The sequence below is a fragment of the Etheostoma cragini genome, chromosome 14 (genome assembly GCF_013103735.1).
Source record: "Etheostoma cragini isolate CJK2018 chromosome 14, CSU_Ecrag_1.0, whole genome shotgun sequence".
NCBI classification, from domain to species: Eukaryota; Metazoa; Chordata; class Actinopteri; order Perciformes; family Percidae; genus Etheostoma; species Etheostoma cragini.
In genome coordinates this window covers 14,260,103-14,279,166 of record NC_048420.1, presented here as the reverse complement: position 1 = coordinate 14,279,166, position 19,064 = coordinate 14,260,103, and the positions used below count along the sequence as shown (strand labels likewise).

Below are 19,064 nucleotides of genomic sequence, written 5' to 3'. Positions count from 1 at the left end.
AGAGAGAGAGAGAGAGAGGGGTAAATATATAAATTGGACCTTGTTAAAAACACTGGACAATTTTACAGGACAGTGGAAAATCTACATCAGATACATAGAGTATGGTTTGTGATAAAGCTGACAGTTAATCCCAATACCAACCTGTGGTGTTTCGTCCCAGCATGGAGAAGGTCACAGGGTGAAGGTCATTCTTAATCCGACCATCAATGGCACCCCATGCTGTTGGCGAGAGCACACAGAAACACATTATGATTGTATGGTTGGAATGGTAATCTGCCAAACAAACAGTGGAGTTCAAATTTGGCATCATATGACAATCATCTTTGCCATTAACAATGCCACAACAACTATTTTTTTAATTTCACCTACAATACCTCTTCTATCCAGCAGATGGCTCAGTAGGTCACAGTCTTTAAAATGCATATGATCTCAGTTAAAGTGCTCATTATGTGCTCATTTTCATTTTCAGATGCCTAACTGTATTTAGAGGATGTACCAAATAAGGTTTACATGGTTTAATTAAAAAATATATATATATTCTTGTTGTACTGTACATTGCTGCAGATCATCTTTTCACCTTGTTTGTTGAGCTCTCTGTTTTAGCTACCGAGTGAGGCATCTCACTTCTGTTCCATCTTTTTTTGGGCGTCACACATGTACAGTAGCTAGGCAACAACAACTAGCCATTCAGAAGCAGAGTATGAGGGCGTGCCACGCTAGCAGCTAAGCGGGCATTATAATGTGTTCCAAAGTAACGCACGTTCGTCACAGAAGTAAAGGCTGGACTCCAATAGAGCTGTTTGGAGCAGTTTGTGAACAGTGCTTTCTGTTGGAGATGGTAAGTCCTTTTGGGGGGGGTTAGGACTTTGGACTTTTTCACATTGTAAACCTATAACATGCACAAAAAAAGATACATAACACATTGAAGGAAGACCCCTCAAAGCATATTATGAGCACTTTACATGAAACCCAAGAATAATCTTGTTGGGATTTTTTGTAAATGTTACTTTGCGTTACTTTGGGGTCCCCTACTGGAGCTGCGGCCCCCGCGACCCGATACCGGATAAAGCGGATGAAGATGGATGGATGGATGGATGTTTGCTGTCAAAATGTGTTTTATTGTTACTGTTGCTGGTCTTAAAATGCTGAAATAGCTGTATAGCCATAATTGATATTGTATGATGAGATCTCGGATCATACTTTTTATCTAATTAGTAAAAATAACTTGGACTGTTCAATCAAGAGGCCTATACCCTTCACCCAATGTGGATGTGACTTCTCCCAAACACCTTTCTTGTCTCAGTTTGAAATCCAATGTGCTGAGTAGAGCTTGCATTGTAATTATTTCTGTGTTGTTCCGCACTACAAATATTTATATTTTTCTACCCAAGCAGAGGTGTTACCTTGCGTCTCCTGTCTCCAGGACTGAGGCTTTGGTGGAGCCCTGGAATGTGCAGTCGTGGGGATGGTACTCCACTTGGTTCCGTCCATAGCCCCCACCTGAGCAGGGATCTTCACAGACATGTTGACATGAGTCCAATCTCCAGTATTGACTGCAGGCTCCTCTCTCCAGCTGGAGGACACTGAGGAGATTGGGAGAAGACCATAGACTTCAAAAATTCATAGAATCAAACCATAGACAATCATTTGTCTAGCAGATTCTGTATTTTAGAGTAAGACCAAAATACTTGATTTTAAAACTATCATTTACAGGCCTGTTTAAACACTACACCAAGGAAGACATCTGTATGTATATCCTCAATCTCATCGTAATCAGACAAAATGTATAGTCTAGAAAACAAAGAAAAAGGGAGCTATTAATAGATCTATCTTCTCAGTCACAAAATATAGGGATTTAGCATCGTCTTTACCAGCTCCACTGGCTGTCTCCACCTTTCCGGTGGTTCTTGGATGCAGGGACTCTGAAATAATACAGGAAAAAAAATGAATGTGCTTGATTAACTTGCAACATTACTAGATAATTCTCGTTTAAGCATGAGTGAACTGTACAGATGAAGGTGCTACATATGCTTAGCCCTACCCACACTGTATGTTAAATACATTTCCATCACACTGTTGAATACCATGGTTTCCTCTGTTCTTCTTGGTGTTGGTAGGGGCTGTGGCCACAGGTGCCTCCACGATGCTCTTGGAAGCCTCAACCCCTCCCGGGCCACCAGAGTCCTCAGGGCCCTTGTCCTTCCTACGCTGCTGCCTCTTCTCTCGGTTACTGACTTTGGTCTCCCATGCACCTGGCAGACACACAAAAATAACATGAAAATGTTATGCGACTTTCCAGCAATGATATAGAAGTATTACAGAAGGTTGACTGTGGGTGAAATTGAGTTGCTTATTTAACTATTAGGCTGGTTACAACAGGAAAATTGAATGTGGAAACGTGGAGGCCGTGTACCGGGTAATAACCAAACCGTTTGAAATGCAAAGTTGTTATGAAGTTTCCTGTACAGCAACTTGGTCTTACCATCATCAGGTTCCTTCCCATCATTTGTAGAAACATGCTGGACTGGATTGACAACTGTCTTGGCTTTCTTCTTGTTCTTTTTCACCTGCACTGGGGCACCTACCTCATGCACCTATGGATAGAAATACATCAAAAGATATATTGAAATAAGGTCAATGGAATGCTAATGGAAATATGTAACTGTTGTTCTTTGAACCAATGACACACTGGCAAATATGTAAAGGAGTGACAGGGAGGTTTCAGAAATATTTCACCACCATAACAATACGGTCTAATTAAACTTGACTGAGCGAGTTCAAGAAAAACTTGTGGCTGCCGTCCCCATCAACAGTTTCGGGTTCCATAAATTATAGAAGCAGCTGCCTAAACATACCTTCTTGGTTATGATCTGTGGGGTCAGCTTGGAATCCGCATCTATCAATGTAACTTCCTGTTGAGGTACAGCCACTGGTTGTCCATTGGATTGAGTGTTCTGGAGTAAAAAGAGATCAGATATACAACATGATGATGTTGATAATCCAGTATCAGTAAACAAACTATCCTAAGATCTGTCCATCCATCATCTTTACAGATTAATCTAACTTTTAATTTAAAGATGAATCTTTACAAATATATCTAAATTTGGAGTACAAAAAAAAGGAACCTTCAAACTTTACTATCAAGTTAAGGGAAAAGTAAAAGAAACATTAATTTAAGATTTCTGAAACTCCTCATGACAGGCCAACATTTTATAGTGGATGTAACTTATATGATTGTTTACACCTGACTACGAAGACTTCTGGCTGTGGATTGAATAGCTAACCATCCCAGACCTCTTGGGTCTTCGGGGACCCAATTTTTTTAACATTGAGTAGCGTTCAGTTTTTTATGCCCATGTCTGGAACAAACTCCCAGAAAATTGCAGTTCTGCTTTAGCTCTGTTATTTTCCAATCAAGGTGAAGGCTTTTCTTTTTGATGCGTTGCTGCCTTTAGGGAAATCAAGTGCTCATTTCTTACACTACACTGGAACTTTTATTCTTGTAATTTATGCCTGTCTTATTCTATTCTAAACTATCGGTCTTCTTTTCTAAACAAATTAATTTAGGATGTAAATTGCCTTGTTGCCGAAATGTACTATATGAATAAAGTTCCCTTGCCTTAACTGGCTATCACACAGCCGCCTCCAGGCATTTCAATAAATTGAAGGCGGCAGAGGGGAAACGGGTTTGAGGCTAATCCATGCCACGCGGCGGTGTGAAAGTGAAACCGTACGTTAGCTGGCATGAATCATCATCAGCTAGTGGCTTTTCACACAGCTAGCTAGTTAGCATCATATTCTTGACAACATACCATGATTCTTTGTATATTACCTAAATGGTTTATTTGTCATTTTGTAAATGGGTCACATTATTGTCCCTAGATTTGTGTAGACAACCTTTTGGTGTAACGTAAAAGTGTAACAAAGTTGGCTGTTAACGTTAGTCAATTAACGGTATTGGTTTAGCTAGCTTACATTAAGAGAGCAAAAGGTTGATTGGGGCCACCTCTAGTTCACCCAGTAAGAGCGTGCGCCCCATGTAGGCTGAGGCTGGTTCGAATCCGAACTGCGGCCCTTTGCTGCGTCTCATACCCCCAGAGTTTTTCTTCAGCGTTAACGTCAATTGTATCTAGACACACAGAATACACGCACTTGTTGTGATTGATCGTGATTCAGCAGCAGTTAGTTGAAGCTTACTACGGTACCTTTTCAAGCGTTTTCTTTTTGTTCCTCTTCTTCTGTTCTTCCGGTTTGGCAGTTTTAGCTAAATTGGCCTTGCTAGGTTCCCTGTTGCCTCGGGTGACCGGGGATCCCCGCTTTTTCCCGACAAACAGACCGCCACAGACGGCAGCCCAGGACAGACAGAGTAGCAGCAGGAGACCAACCGAGGCCGTAGACAGGATGACCCACGTCGGGTACACATCAGGCTTCAGACCCAAATCTACCCCGAACTGAGTCCGGACATATCCTTGTCCGGAGGACAGGAGCTCCTTTAAACGGCTGGAAAGCAGTTCAGCTTTTTCTAGCGCAAAACCTTGCAAGTCCCCAGCCATCATCGCAAAACACTCGCTAACTGTTAGCAATGAATGATTGCAGCATCCGTATGCTAACGGAGGAGTGGCTACTAAGCTGACTGTTGAGAGAAATCTCAATAACTACAATTCGCAGTGTCTAAACACTAGCTAGCTACTTTCTTCCAACCGTTAATAATATCAGCTAGATTCATGGATAAGGCCAGACATAAACCATGTTCATACACTAAAAATAAGGCTGCTGAATAAACCTGGGTGTATGAATAGGTAATTCGTCATAAATAGGCCCACTATTAAATTACAGAAAATACATTATTTCATTTAAAAAAAACATTTTATTGTACAAAATATTAAAACAATCAACCATAGAAGCCAGCTGCCAGAACTGCAGACTCAATAAAATATATTCAAGATATTAACCATCTTCAGATGCCCAATGAGGAACATATTAATCACTCCTTTAATTCGCCTCAATCAAATATTTATGTTTTGCCAAAACTTAGGTCATATGCTTGCCTTGTCAAGATAACAACAAATTAACTCCAGGTGTAATTTTCAGTCTGACATTCCCTATTGCCAAAACGTTGTACATGTTTGCTGGAAGCCTGCAACTTTAACCTGTCAGTCATTCATTCCTCTTTCTTTTGTAATACTTTGTTGTAACAAGACTTGAGGCTGACTTTTGTCATTAACTGCTTGAACAAATTAAATAAATAAATATCTCACATTTAACAAATATGTTACAGAATGTTATCTCCATTTCAGAAGTCCGCATCCAGAGTGAATTCACAGTCCGTCATGCTTGACATAACTCCAAATCTCTGATACTCCCCTACTCGTTTCTCAAAGAAGTTGGTTTTCCCTTCTAATGAAATGGACTCCATGAAGTCAAATGGATTTTCGGCTTGGTACACCTTTTAATTAAGAGAGTGATAAAAAAGGTTACTTACATTTTACACTATTACAAACAGCGAAGAACAAAAGTTATAATAATTTAACACATCTTGATGTTATTAAATGATATTTCTTTTGTCAAATAATTTGTCATTAGGGTAAGTTTCGCAAGGCTGTAGCTTTTAAAGTAATGACTAATTTCGCTTTCATGTCTATTTAATGATAATTACCTTGGCCAGTCCGAGGTCAGCGAGAAGCCGGTCGGCCACAAACTCAATGTACTGCTTCATGAGACAACAGTTGATTCCAATGAGATTCACTGGTAAGGCCTCTGTTAAAAACTCCTGAAATACCAAACACAATAGTTGTATGCTTTAATAAAACTAATATGGGCTATCAAGATTTTGGTCTTTTGATTCATTACAATAGGAGTCAATATAAACAAAGTAAACAGTGAAAAACAAGCAGATATACTGTGTATATATATATATATGCGTAATCTGGTTTGAGTATAGTATATATATATATATATATATATATATATATATATATATGCGAGTACATTCCCACCAACATTAGCTGACCTGCTCAATGCTAACAGCTTTGGTGATGATGTCCTTTACTCGGTCCTCAGATGGTTTTTTCACCAGGTAGCTGTACAGCAGGCAGGCAAAGTTACAATGCAGGCCCTAGGAAACACATCAATAAACATGTCAGAGTAGTTGACTTCAAAACAGAGAAGATCAGGCTCTTCACTGCCTTAATATGCAAACTGTGAATATCACTACCCAAACTGACTGAACAACGCCATAGCTGCTCTGACAATTTGAAAACAGCAAAGTGTGAATGGAAGAGCTAAATGAGCCAGTTGTTGAATCAACGAAGTGGGAAATGCAGACAGTAGTACAGTTACCTCAGAGTTAGTTCAATGGCCTAAAACGAGAGGACACTACGCAGGTGTGTCAACAAAGCGACTTGAGAACAATCATAAGCCCTTTTCGCCATGTTGTACACAACTGATTATTCCAGCTGCACCGAAAGTTGGTGGCTCTTTTGACAGATTCAACTACATGTCTTTTAGTTTGGGAATTAATCTCACCTCATCCCTGCTAATCAGCTCGTTGGAGTAGGTGAGGCCAGGCATTAGTCCTCTCTTCTTGAGCCAATAGATGGCAGCGAATGAGCCAGAGAAGAAGATGCCCTCCACTGCCGCAAAAGCCACAATTCGCTCTCCTTTTGGGCAAAAAAAACCCTACTATTAACCAAAGATGAAAGGGAACCCCCCCTAAGTGAGAGTTTCTCAGTATTATGTAATTTACAATATGATGTTTTGAAAGTAGTACATGTGTCCTCGTTACCAAATGTAGATTTGCTGTCATTTATCCACTGGAGGGCCCAGTCTGCTTTTCGTCTCACACAAGGCATGGTCTGAGTGGCGTTAAATAGGTTGTCCCTGAAACACACAATTAATTCCAAATTACCTAATAGAGCTCGGACATGTTAGATAGACTCAGAATAACAAATACAGTAACTATGAAAACTATTGACTACCTTGCATTTTTTTAGTGAGATCAACAGAAATAACAAATCTACCTAAATTAAAATGCAGCAAAATCCATTAAATTGTTGCCTTCCTACTCTGTAGGTGCGTCAAAGCTGCTGCAGCTGGGAATGCAACAGATATCACCACAGTGTGAAATAGATTTAGCATGTGATGAACAGGTGCAAGTCTAACAGTTTGACTACATCTTCAGAAGATTAGATATAACGGGGGAGAATCTCTCTGACTATGGTTATGCACTTGCTCCAAAAAGCGCTGAGGCACATTATCTTTGCCATCATCTAACCATTTCCATTGAGCATAGGAAGTGAGGATCCAAAAAGAAAAAGAAAAACAAACCTCTCTTTCAGGTCCCTGATGTAAGTGTTGATGAGCATGCTGTACATCTCTGAGTGAACAGTCTCTATAAGAATCTGGAAGCTGTAGAAGGAGCGTGCTTCAGGGACCTGCACCTCCTGGCAGAACCTTTGCACCTGTTAGATAAGACACAAACACAATACAGAAAAACTTGCACATTGTTTTTTATTTTTAAAGCTGTAGTGCTTAGTTTATGTCGCCTTGGATTCTAAGTAATGACAACAACACTGTTGAGGCGTCAAACCTCCACCCCTCCTCCACACAGTTGCTAACACTGAGGATTAAAAAAAACATGATGGACTCTTCAGAAGAGATAATTAGCTTGTCATGTTTATGTCTTCTTCGTCTCCAGATGTGAATGATGCTGTTGTCCTTTCTTAGAGGGGACGTAAAATGCATCACTCGAGCTTCTGAGCACGAGTGTCGCCGGACTACGCTACGACTACTCAATCTCTTGAGGCATACAGTCTAAAAACATCTGTTACATCTGAGTGAAATCCCTCACCAGGTTTTCATTGACGATGCCATCACTTGCAGCGAAGAAGGCGAGCACATGGGAGATGAAGTGTTTCTCCTCAGGTTTCAAACGGTCCCAGTGTGGCAAGTCTTTGGTTAGATCAACCTGAAAAGAAACAACATCAAATGTACACCTGTCAGTCTCATACATTATTAAAGTTTTCCCAGTTTTTTTATGTTTTTTGTGGAGGGCTGCATGCAATACAGTATGTATTTGTGGGATCAACCTGAAAAGCAAATAATATCACTTTTTTAGTGAGTTGTTTGCATTTCAACTGCTGTCAAGACAGCAAGGTTCGTTTGTAATTTTTGTTACATCTGTAGTATTTATTCTACCTTAAATAGAATGATACTGTAAAGAATGTTAGAATGTTTGTGTTACATCAAAATACATTTGGTAAGTAAAAGCCAGCTGGAAAAACACTAAAATGACAACATTTAGTCGGTACAATAAAACTGATACCCACCTCCTCCACCGTCCAGAAAGAGGCCTGCGCCTGCTTGTACATCTTCCAGATGTCGGGGTACTGGATGGGGAAGATGACAAATCGTCTGGGGTTTTCTCGGAGCAAAGGTTCTTCCTCTTTCTCTGAACCATTTTGGCAGTCTGGGTCTTTATCTTTGAAGCCATTCTAAAGAGCCAGAGGACAGTAACTAAACATATTTTCACCTCACAATTTAGTGTGGAATTTGTATCTTGTTTGTTTTTTCATTGCTCAATTTAGATATATTGGTAGTATCCCATTCACCATTACAGTTTGTGTACTTTGGTAGACAACAAATTGTGTCTATAATTATATTTAAATAGGCTACTTGTGACATCCACAACAAGAAACATGACATTATTGCATTCACATGCCAAATATTAGGCTGCTTTAGTTAATAAATTATTATAACAGCATCTAAAGACTGAAATATGTAGACAATACGGATAAGAGAAGTAAATACGTATTGCTCTTTTACTGGTCAGCTGAAGAACTGGCTTATTGATCACCAAATATTTGCACATTAGATTGCTTAATGCCTGTTGTCTTTTGCTGCAGATTTGTTTTGTCATGTTACTTGTTGTTGTAGGTAAACTCTTCTTTTTTTATGTCATCTTTATTGCAAAAATAAGAAACAGTCCAGGTAAACTCTATCTACCCCAACTCAGTTGTCTGACGTCACACAACAACATTAAGTATATTTGCCTGTATTTAAGTAAAAATAATATTTAGATACGTTGAGTAATCGGCTACCATAAAATAAAATGTTTAAGGGGGCCTGTCTCATTCATCCTGCTCTGTTTAGTTTATACCTTTACTGTCTATGGGCTACAAGCAAGAAGGACCTCCGACTAGCCAACTAGCTAGCTAACTATCCCATGACTGGAACGCAGCCTCCGAAAACAAACTGTATTTTATTTCTTCAATTAATGTATTGAGAACATTTGCATACATACAAACACAACAAAATACATAAACAATTCATACCCCAGGCGGTCTACAAAGTTCAGCAAGGGTAATGATAATGAGCAGCCTAATTTGTAGAAAGCATAAATTACAGTTTAGAAGAGTTTGTTCAGAATATCTGACAGCAGTCTTCAAAACTAACCCGCCCCTAAACACCACGTGTTTTTCTCATAGAGAGTTGAAGATTTTTCTTCCCTAGGATGGCAAAGGCATGTCCCGCCCTACTCCGTCTCTGATTGCCTTAACCTCACATTTTTACCTAACCCTAACCAATCCCATTTCTCTTGTCTAAACCTAACCAACCCAAGCAAAGCAGACAACGAGTACTAGCCAATAAGAGAAAGAGAAGGGCGGATCATGCCTTCGCCATCTTATATTATTTTTTGGCAGACTGTTACCGACGGATAAGGTAGCTGGCTAACTTTAGCTTATATGGACATACAAGGCCAGTTTTGAAACAGTTAAAATGTTGGATTAACGTATATTCATAAATCTTAGACTTTCCCTTTACAAAGCCGAAAACACCTCCATTTATTCGGAGGTTAAAGTTAACACACTGACAATAACTCACGTAGGTTATTTTGACGTTACGTCTCCCTAAATACATTAGCTAGTGTATGGAAACAGCTTACCGATTCTTTATCAGATTGACGACTTATTTTCATGAGATCCATTTTCTGAGAAGACAATTATTTAACCGTCGGTGTCATTCGAAGTACTGAATTTGGTTCTTCTGGCTAGTACTGCGTAACGCGTCGCATAACCTTGTGTGTGGATGCAGCTGTAGCTTTGTTATTTAAACCCTGTAAACAGCACCCATACAGAGGGGCTGTAGCGCCTCTACTGCTCATGCACGTACTATAACAAAACCACATTATCTAGAGTAGATGACAGATATCCCCAAAATGACAAATGAGGACATTTCAGACTAATAAATCCTTTTATTGAACAGGAATGCAATTTTACATGACATGCTTATATATGTTTATTATTGTAAACATAGAGGTATCTTTACAATAATCCCTTGTGTTTTTAATGACAGCATGTTTATAGTACAAACTCTGAGCTAGATGTCAATGTGTGTGAACTGACAAGTCCAGATCGCTAAGATGTCGATGTGTGTGAACTGACAAGTCTAGATCGCTACACTGGTATGTTGTGTATCCCCAACCGGAACACATCATTTGTGCATGCCCATGCACAGTTTTGGTTCTTAAGCATGAACACTTGATGGAAGGCCATTGGTGGATCATCATCTACCTGTTGCAGAACAATTAAGTATTTGTAAGAACAATGATGACATGAACTGTAATGTTACCTAAAGCAGAAATGTACTTTTCATAAATTACATAAATTGTTAAGGAAGAGAGCTGTCACTCTTTTCTTCTTTGGCAGCAGAAATGTTTTATGTGCATCACAAACTCATTTGTTTGTTAGTCATCAGACCAAAAAACAATAGAATTACTAATTACACTAAAGAAATATATATATATATAAAAAACAATATTCCCATTATTAATAGCCTTACTTTGGTTTTAATATTTGGAAATTATTCTGCTAGTGTTTCCAAAGCACCTTTAGTTAACTGTGTGTGTGTGTGTGTATATATATATAAATAAAACTTATGCTGGGGCCAAATGTCATCACATTTGACATTCATTACTTAATTAATGGCTCTGACAATGCAGCTTGTAAATAAAACATGAACACTCTAGTAGCTGGATTGGAAAACCCACAGTTAACAGAGCCAGTTAATAACCAGCTCACCAGATATCCAGGATGGTCAATGTTAGGCTTAGTGCAGTCAGGTAACCCACAGAGAGCCAGACTGAGTTGAATTCGCTTGACACAGGCCTCGGGTGCAGACCCAAGAGTATCAACAAAACTGTAGCAGCTTACCTGTAACTGTCCGAACACCATGATGAGGATGCAACTATCTATCGTGGGTTGGAAGTCTTGTTCTGTGATAATGTGCTTAATACGCTTGAAAGGCAAGTTCTGTAGATTGGAAACAATAGCATTTATTAATAGAATGTACAAAACCACATATAACACGCACACACAAAGAAAAGTTGCTTGGTCAGGAAGCTGCCAGTGAACGGCTCATGGGTGTCATTTAGAAACGTAGCACATGCACAACACGGGGCCGAAAATGTGCGTATGCCACTGCCCACGCAAAGGATGTCATTTATAGAAAACACACTTGACAGGAAAATGTGTGGTCCTCCACGTAAACTCTGACCCATGCACACACACATTTGAGAGGCTGTGGGAACTGCCAACACAGAAGGTGAGGTGGTGAACTGAAGTCAGACAGCAGAAAGTAAATGTGGGAATAATAATGACTCGTAATATTTTCAAGTATTGATGCCTCACACATGTTTTTCTTCCCAGCTGTGTTATTTGTGCTTGTACTGAGTGATAATTGTTCCATGAGCACCTTGTAAAATCCAACTCAAATTAAAATTCATTCTTAATAATTAATCAGCACTGTCTCACCGTCACATTGTCCGCTACGGAGAGCGGTAGGAGGAGATGGCCTGACTCCATGGAATACATGAGAGCACCAAATACCCTACCATTAGATAACAGCACGACAGTGTCACTAACTAAATGTCTGTTTAATACTGGGCATATATCATCAAATGTCAAAGTCTGAAAATACAGCCGTTAAGCTCTTGAGCAGTCGTTACGCTTACTGTCCTTGTTATCAGTCTGAACTTTAACACTGTTGGTGACAAAACCTGCATTAAGATAAGTGTGTTTGCCTTTTACACTTTTGTCTTCAAATGAAATTTCGGGGTGGGGGAATTCCACTGGTTGATTCTGTGCTTTTGGCAAGGTGTTAACAATCGTGTGGTGCCCCCCGCATGATGGCACTGCAGGTTTTGCAGGAGGACTAACCTCAAATGGAAGAATCCGGAGAGAAAGAGACTTCAGGGACCATGACGGTGACTGACCTATATGACGATTTACATTCCCTAAAGCTGAGCTCTTGGATCTGGTACTGAATTGGGTGCAGCAGAGAGGGCAATGCACCGGAACCGTGCCATCCCGGTCCCAATACAGGTCCTCACAACTCTGGGGGAAACCGGCTGTTTACAGCTAAGTTTTTTTATAGAAATCTTATAATCTTTAACTTCAACACTACGACTTGTTTGCATATAATATAGTTCAGGGTAAATCTTATCATATACCTGTGGGTCTGGTATATATATCAAAGCTGTCCCTGTGTTCCCTAATGCCTGTGTAGTTAGGTTTCCCTACACTGTGCGAGAACAGGACGAAATTATAATTCGATGTGCAGCAAGGTTTTATAAAATCAGAATTTTTTTGGCGTACGCCATTTTGGGCTTTTTGGCGTATGTGCACTTTTAGTAAGGATCCTACGCATGGTTTTAAAAATGAGACCCCTGCTCTTTTTCTTCCGTTACTACTAACCTGTTAGGGAAGCCTGCTTTTCCCACATTTGGACTTGTGGATTGTGGTTCGTAAAAAGTGACTAAGAAGAGATACTTACAGCCAATTTGCCAGTGATTGCTTCTCTCCCCTGAAAAGGTGAACCTTCCCACGTCAAACAGGCATCAGCAGACTAAGAAAAAAGAAAAAAAAGCATGTTTACACCAAATATGTGCACTATATATATATATTGACCATTAATCATAGTATTTACAACAGTAATTTCAACTGTAAATGTGTGATAAAATGTAGTTCTTCAGTGTGGACACCCTATTTTAATATTTATTAAAACAGGCACTAATTAAATGGACACTTAACAAACTTACATATAGGTTACCCAGTCCCGACCTGTTGGTATTGTCAAACTGGTTGTAATATTCTTGGACAAAGCCCTCTCCAAGCTTTTGCCATATTTCTTTCTCACAAGCCATCTGTGATGCTTTAGATCTGCAAAAGATTAGAGTCTTATTATAAGCAGTCAGTTGAAGTTGCAGTAGACTGCAGGCTGTTTACTGAACTCATGTTAACACTTAATGAACACATACTCTAACATAAAAATATGTGGGTCACTTCAGTAATTTAGGAATATGTAAAATAAAATAAAATAAAATAAAAAATGCAACTCGGGAATGACCATATCAAATAAACACTGTAAATGGAGGAAGGGAAGGACGTCAATGCTTTTATCAAGTTTAAAAAGGTACAAAAGAAAGATTTCTAGTCTAGTTAGGAATGCCAATTAGGCCTATTTAAATAGTTATCATAACTTCAATGATGTGACATGTTGTGTTAGACAGTATCAAATAAGGCATCAAATAACGTAAACACTGTAATCCCCCCACTCCCATATTTCATATGTTTGTACTGTCACTCATTTGTAGTTATGTTGATGTCTTTGTGTTAATGTGTTTGCCTGTTGTGTTTAGTCATACTGAAGTATTTGCCCATTTTGATAAGACCCCTTGATAAAAGAAAAACATGAGTTAGTGCAAGGCTGCTGCAGGTGAACTTAACGCTAGTGATGCAAATGTCCCGAGTTCTCAATCGGTTTCAACGAGAACGACCTCACCAATTACAAAACAAAAAATAACTTAGCTAAGTCGCCAAGTTTGTTTTGTGAAAAATTAGTTGTCAGGACATCCCGACGAGTTTTTTGTAACGTTATTAAACGTCTGGCCAAAGCCACATCGATTTTATTTGTTGAAGGGGGCTCGATAGAGGTTGGAAACAGATTCAGACCCATTCGAAGTTACTACCGGGCTATCCTGGGGCTTGTGGGGTAAACTACTACAGCCTGTGTCAACATTTAGCCAAAACCATGCCCATTAACACCGAGAGCCACCGCCTAGCGTAACGTTAATGTTAAGTTATTGCTAACGTTAGCACATAAGTGCTTATCCCGGAACCGTTTAATTTATACGTCTCTATTCTATCTTCGTTATTTTCGTCTCAACAAAACCGTGCTACTACAAGTGGACAATTTGTTGTGGAGAAGCATTACTTAAACAGTACTTTACCGTGTCCGCAAGTTTTAGCTTACTTTTTCAATCAGAAGGCGAGTCAGCGTGGAGAAAGATCCAGGCGAGGATGATGGGGTTGGGGTTCCCGCTTCCTCAGCGTGCCAAACCTATGTCGTCGCTCACAGCTGACCAATGAAGGCCAACGATGATTTAAACAGTTTGCCCTGAGTTCAGCCTCTCAGGAGCTCGTCCTCCCCGACTAGCCTATTTTTTTACAAAAACGTCTGCAACGGAGCCGTAGCGTGAGCTACAACGTAATGGAGTCTTTTTATACATTGTCATTTTCCTTTAGAAATAAAGAATGGACAAATAGAGTCTTGAAACGCTTCAGATGTAAAGTTATTCCCTGTCAAAGTGGTGCCAAAATGAATGGCCGTCAATAGAATGCTAACAGCGGGTGATGGCTTGATAGCATCAAAATGGCGCCGTAGGGAGCTTTGCTTAGAGTGGAGAAGCTTATACCCTTGGTATCAACTCCCAATACATCCATGATCAACTCCAACAAATCCTATACCCATGGTTGGACTTTAGGCCCGTCAACTCCATAGATGTATGATAACATATGTATATAATACATTCATGGTCAATCCTAGTATGTCAGGCGGGACCACAGACTTATGTCAAAGGGCGGGACTAAAGGGAAGCCCTTCCTGAAGAACAAACTCAGGTCTGAAAACGTGTTACAAAAACATGGGGTAACCAACACATGGATGTATTATATTAACTGAAATAAACTAATAATGGGCCATACAACAAAGAACTTGTCTCAAAAAAATATTTAATGATTGTTTAAGAAAAAACAAATCAAAATCATCTTGTAAATGGAACACCTTTACTACTAACTATTTTGGCAAATAATGAATCAAATCATAAATTAACCTGTAATCATTATTGATTAAAACTTGAATAGGTAAGGGTCACCTCCGGTTACTGTAAAAAACAAAACAAAAAAAAAACTCAATTACATCTCCACCCCTGGCCCAAATTTTCATCAACCATCAACTCATCTATAGTGTGCTTTTATTAAAAAAGGTGCTATCTACAATGTAGCCCCATATCAATGAGGCAACTGTCATCCATAGTCAGTAACTCAGGCTAGCAATAAAGCTAATATTTTGAAATGGAAGACATTAAATGCTTAACTGTTAAGATCTATATTGCTCGTGGCGAGTGATGAGACATAGAAATACAGAATAATTCATAACAGCGTGCAGGTCTTTACAAACACCAGTGACAGGAATGTAATTATTAAAAAAGCTGGGTTAATTCTTTATGTAATACACTTAAGATCTTTACAGCTCCTGCTTTTGTACCATGTTTACAGTGTCCTATTGGCAAGCTGGATGACTTTGTCCTCCTGACTTGTCAAAAATCCTACATCTGACATTGTGTTTCTTCACAAATAGTGAAAACAAAACTGACAGAGATAAGACCCATTTAGGCACTTTTAAAATCATTTTGCTACAGTTCAGTGCATGTTTCCAGTAAAAAGACACTCAAAAATGCAGAATGTCTTCTCACACTTGTCTCATAGTGAATTGTTCAGAAAGGCTACTATTGCTTTGTTGAGGCCACTGCACCAATAGATCCTCTGGTAATGGATGGCAGTAAAAGTCTCTACAGATTCACCCAACAGGCCTCTGCGGTTAGAACCAAGTGATATGTTAAATGTTCTAGCGTGTCACTGCTCTGGCTGTGATGTGAAGAAATCGTCTGTCCGGAACACACTGGGGATCTCCTGACGCTGATGTGGCTCTGGTCTTCTTGGGCTGGCCGGTTTCTGTGAGTGAACCAACACAAAATGAATCTGAATTATCCAATAGCACTGCCTGAAGTAGAATTACAACAATTGTGCTGGATTTTAAATGTTTATTGAAAAATTGTCTTTGTTCAACTTAGCGGCACAAATCTTTCACACCATAAATTACTGGTTATTTCATGATTGTCAATATAGTAACACACAACACAAATTCACAATGTAAAAACTACAAATCCACGTGTGTATTAAGGCGCTCTCACATTTAAGAAGCCTGGGACACTCATTGTGCGGAGGATCTTCTTGAAAGCACCTGGTAGTGTTCCTAGTTCTCCCTCTGCCTGTGTGACCTGCTCTTCCATCGCGTTGACGTTGGCTCCCACCATCTTAACAAAGGCCTGCATGCACACCAGAATACCGTAATATAGCAAAAAAACGATGAAATTGAGATTATGTGCAATACTATTTGAGTGAAACTTCATTCAAGACAATTAAACATTCCAGTTACATAAAACTATTTTTTTCACAAGCCCATGCAGGCATTTCCTAAATCAATCTTCAACAATCTTTAAACGGTTTAATTTAAATTGGATCTTTGAAAAAAAATAAAAAGGTAGATGAGTGAATTTAAAAACACATTTGAAATAATATTTAAAAAAAAAATTGTGTGAATTTAACAAAGCCAGCCCTTCAGATGAGAAACGGAAATGTTACTAAACCCAACTTCATATGAAAACAATAGCTGTCATAACTAACTATAATTATGTTCTGGATTTTATCCTCATTAGTTACTCGGTGGGATTTAAAAACGGGAAAATACTGCACTCCTAGACCAGTGTTTACTTCCATTATTGGAACAAAAATGATTAACCAATTAAGAATAACTTGTTGGTGATATCTCTCAGAGGTTCTTCTCTTGTACAGATGATATTTTGCTTAGTTTATTTTTACTAAAAAGTTGACTAAAGACACTGCACATAAATCCTGTTTACATCATGTTACAACATTAGTTTCATGCTACATTCATTTTAGAATACATATTCTTGAAGTATTAGTTCAAGATAATTACTCCCTAGTATTTAATATTGCAAAGTTAAAATGATCACTCACCTCTAACTTATCAATTCTTCTGTATATTTGTCTCATTTCATCCGACTTCTGCTGGATTTGAGGTAGGTTTTCATTCACTATCTGGGAGGTATCATTACGAATCTAGAGGAAAAACACATTTTTATCAAAATGAGAGCCAATACATTCATAAGATCATACAGTGCCATTGTCTGATTTTGCTTACCATATCCAGCATTCCAACAAACTCATCTACTCTTGTCAGCATTTCTTCCAAGCTCTTGTCCAAGCACAGAATCTAGATGAGAAATCATAAAAATAAGTCTGTAAAAATTGACACAGTGTCTGTGCACTTTCAAATTATACACCCATACATCAGTCACAGCTGGTATTAATAGGATGCCTTTAAATTGAGTTAGCAAAGACCACAGGACCGAAACACAGGGACCTTTGTCTTCCTACAGACCCAGCTAGCTAGCTCAGCACTTTTTTAAAACATAGTTCCTACAAATATAGACATCTGTCTTTTTATGATAAGGACAGGTGATCTTTTTGGTGTTTACATTGTTATCAACTGATTGTTATCATCTGGGTCGTTTCCCTCCAGAGCTACAGAAGGCATTAAACAACTGTTTTCACAGAGTGATACTGAACTTCCTAGAGTATCTACTGCTTTAAAAGCCGCTTTATGGTGATAACATTATCAAATGTCATACATTAGCTAGGCGAAAACAGCATAATGACTAGCTAGTTGAGGAGTCGAAAATACAAACTTCGGGACTTGGACTGACTTTACAGTTTTGATTAAGGTTAGCCAAGACTTACTTAATATAAAACAATGACTTTCCCGCATGGATGTATTAGCTAGTTCTGCCATGAAATGACACCCGAACCAAATCATGTCACTACTTTAGTGTCGCTTAGTAACCATTTCACTTCCAGCCGCTGGTCCATTACTTATAATACATCCCTGCAATAACTGAATTGCTCGTTAGCTAAAGCTATTTATTAGCCAAGTAACGTTACATTGCAGTTATAGCTACAAGTATGTGCGACAATACTCCATTAACAAAAAGCTGAGGTTAACTCAGCTAGTTACGTGCAGTGCTTTTCAACATAGTGTGCTCTCTTGTTTAAAAGCCATGAACACAAACCTCTTCCCCAGCTGTCGCCTTGATGTAGGAGGAGTAGCTGAGGGCGGTGTGCCTCAGGACTTCGTCGTCCTGCTCTGGGTAGTGTTGCTCGGGTATCTCGGGGTCTGCTGCTTCGTTGAGGCTCGGGCTTTGAGAGATAACTACTGCGCCAAAGCTGGGGCTCTGCGACACGGTACCGCTGCTGAGGATTTCGCTCACCATGGACAAACTGCTCGCACTTTGGGACACGATGCCGCTGTCTCTGCTTATCTCAGCGCTGGACTCCTCCAGGGGAGACAGCAGGCCCACCCTGTCAACCCGATGACGGTCCATTTCGCCTGGCTTCTTTCTGATCTACTGCCGTGTTTGGTTTTGCCTTTTCAACTGACTAGATCACGTGCTGTTTGCAGCGGATGGTGGCTCATAAGGGTCACAACATTGTATTGCACAAATACTTAAAGTTTTAGCCATGGTTTTAGCCCACTTTAATCTAAATATGCGGTAACGTTACATGTACAATTGACGTCCAAGCAAACCTATCTAAATCCTAAAGCAGGGGTCTTCGACGTCTTTTAAGCCAAGGACCTCTTAACTGAAAGAGAGACAAAGCAGGGACCCACAATTACATATTTTGTAAAAAATGAAATTGCATATTAAACTGGGCCTTCAATGACGTTTGGGCAGCCTTAAGCATTTCTACATACCGTTTTGAATATAATACTAAGCTATTAAAACAGCCTATAAATTGTTTGCATGCTTTTATAAATCATGTTTTAATCTTAAACATACATGTGGCAAAGTGAATCTTTAGGATTAT

General features: G+C 39.3%; 4 protein-coding genes across 6 annotated transcripts in view; all 4 read right to left on the bottom strand.

Annotated features, from left to right (window-relative positions):
• The window catches only part of mtdha (metadherin a), a 6,117-nt gene extending 1,461 nt beyond the window's left edge, over window positions 1-4,656 (bottom strand). The window contains exons 1-7 of the mRNA XM_034892941.1: window positions 4,206-4,656; window positions 2,856-2,954; window positions 2,483-2,594; window positions 2,085-2,252; window positions 1,872-1,922; window positions 1,404-1,583; window positions 142-219 (exon numbers count right to left, since the gene is read on the bottom strand). Of these exons, the coding sequence (XP_034748832.1) occupies window positions 142-219; window positions 1,404-1,583; window positions 1,872-1,922; window positions 2,085-2,252; window positions 2,483-2,594; window positions 2,856-2,954; window positions 4,206-4,556 (1,039 nt within the window). The 5' untranslated portion in view covers window positions 4,557-4,656. The remainder of the gene's footprint in view (window positions 1-141; window positions 220-1,403; window positions 1,584-1,871; window positions 1,923-2,084; window positions 2,253-2,482; window positions 2,595-2,855; window positions 2,955-4,205) is intronic.
• A 191-nt stretch (window positions 4,657-4,847) lies between these two features.
• rrm2b (ribonucleotide reductase M2 b) lies at window positions 4,848-10,190 on the bottom strand. The gene is made up of 9 exons (XM_034892942.1): window positions 9,944-10,190; window positions 8,328-8,492; window positions 7,850-7,966; window positions 7,327-7,460; window positions 6,785-6,879; window positions 6,526-6,659; window positions 6,011-6,115; window positions 5,657-5,770; window positions 4,848-5,446 (listed from the first exon to the last, which is right to left on the bottom strand). Exons 1-9 carry the CDS (start codon window positions 9,983-9,985, stop codon window positions 5,294-5,296), a joined length of 1,059 nt encoding a protein of 352 aa, XP_034748833.1. The 5' UTR covers window positions 9,986-10,190; the 3' UTR covers window positions 4,848-5,293.
• A 42-nt stretch (window positions 10,191-10,232) lies between these two features.
• LOC117957302 (nuclear transport factor 2-like) lies at window positions 10,233-14,502 on the bottom strand. 3 transcript variants are annotated; one of them, XM_034892948.1, is made up of 6 exons: window positions 14,311-14,502; window positions 13,097-13,217; window positions 12,832-12,903; window positions 11,211-11,309; window positions 10,451-10,571; window positions 10,233-10,411 (listed from the first exon to the last, which is right to left on the bottom strand). In XM_034892948.1, exons 2-5 carry the CDS (start codon window positions 13,199-13,201, stop codon window positions 10,455-10,457), a joined length of 393 nt encoding a protein of 130 aa, XP_034748839.1. In that variant the 5' UTR covers window positions 13,202-13,217; window positions 14,311-14,502; the 3' UTR covers window positions 10,233-10,411; window positions 10,451-10,454. The 3 variants fall into 3 exon arrangements, with proteins under 3 accessions (XP_034748839.1, XP_034748838.1, XP_034748840.1); XM_034892947.1 differs by having other exon boundaries at window positions 10,347-10,418; window positions 10,458-10,571; XM_034892949.1 differs by lacking the exon at window positions 10,233-10,411 and having other exon boundaries at window positions 10,419-10,571; window positions 14,288-14,416.
• A 598-nt stretch (window positions 14,503-15,100) lies between these two features.
• Window positions 15,101-18,676, bottom strand: bloc1s4 (biogenesis of lysosomal organelles complex-1, subunit 4, cappuccino). The gene is made up of 5 exons (XM_034892631.1): window positions 18,269-18,676; window positions 17,341-17,412; window positions 17,157-17,258; window positions 16,310-16,444; window positions 15,101-16,070 (listed from the first exon to the last, which is right to left on the bottom strand). The coding sequence occupies exons 1-5, from the start codon at window positions 18,578-18,580 to the stop codon at window positions 15,972-15,974; spliced, it is 720 nt and encodes a 239-aa protein (XP_034748522.1). The 5' UTR covers window positions 18,581-18,676; the 3' UTR covers window positions 15,101-15,971.
• Between the last annotated feature and the right edge of the window lie 388 nt (window positions 18,677-19,064).

What these genes read in the sequence shown, in the direction of transcription:
- bloc1s4 (XM_034892631.1), bottom strand. Translation starts at nt 18,580, where the DNA reads ATGGACCGTCATCGGGTTGACAGGGTGGGCCTGCTGTCTCCCCTGGAG. An exon ending in AGGCGACAGCTGGGGAAGAG is followed by an intron (nt 17,413 to 18,268) that starts GTTTGTGTTCAT and finishes TTTCTCATCTAG; the next exon opens with ATTCTGTGCTTGGACAAGAG. An exon ending in GAAGAATTGATAAGTTAGAG is followed by an intron (nt 16,445 to 17,156) that starts GTGAGTGATCAT and finishes GTGTGCATGCAG; the next exon opens with GCCTTTGTTAAGATGGTGGG.
- rrm2b (XM_034892942.1), bottom strand. Translation starts at nt 9,985, where the DNA reads ATGGATCTCATGAAAATAAGTCGTCAATCTGATAAAGAATCG. An exon ending in CTTTCTGGACGGTGGAGGAG is followed by an intron (nt 7,967 to 8,327) that starts GTGGGTATCAGT and finishes GTTTCTTTTCAG; the next exon opens with GTTGATCTAACCAAAGACTT. An exon ending in GCATCGTCAATGAAAACCTG is followed by an intron (nt 7,461 to 7,849) that starts GTGAGGGATTTC and finishes CTTATCTAACAG; the next exon opens with GTGCAAAGGTTCTGCCAGGA.
- LOC117957302 (XM_034892948.1), bottom strand. Translation starts at nt 13,201, where the DNA reads ATGGCTTGTGAGAAAGAAATATGGCAAAAGCTTGGAGAGGGCTTTGTC. An exon ending in CGGGACTGGGTAACCTATAT is followed by an intron (nt 12,904 to 13,096) that starts GTAAGTTTGTTA and finishes CTTTTTTCTTAG; the next exon opens with TCTGCTGATGCCTGTTTGAC. An exon ending in CAATCACTGGCAAATTGGCT is followed by an intron (nt 11,310 to 12,831) that starts GTAAGTATCTCT and finishes TCCAATCTACAG; the next exon opens with AACTTGCCTTTCAAGCGTAT.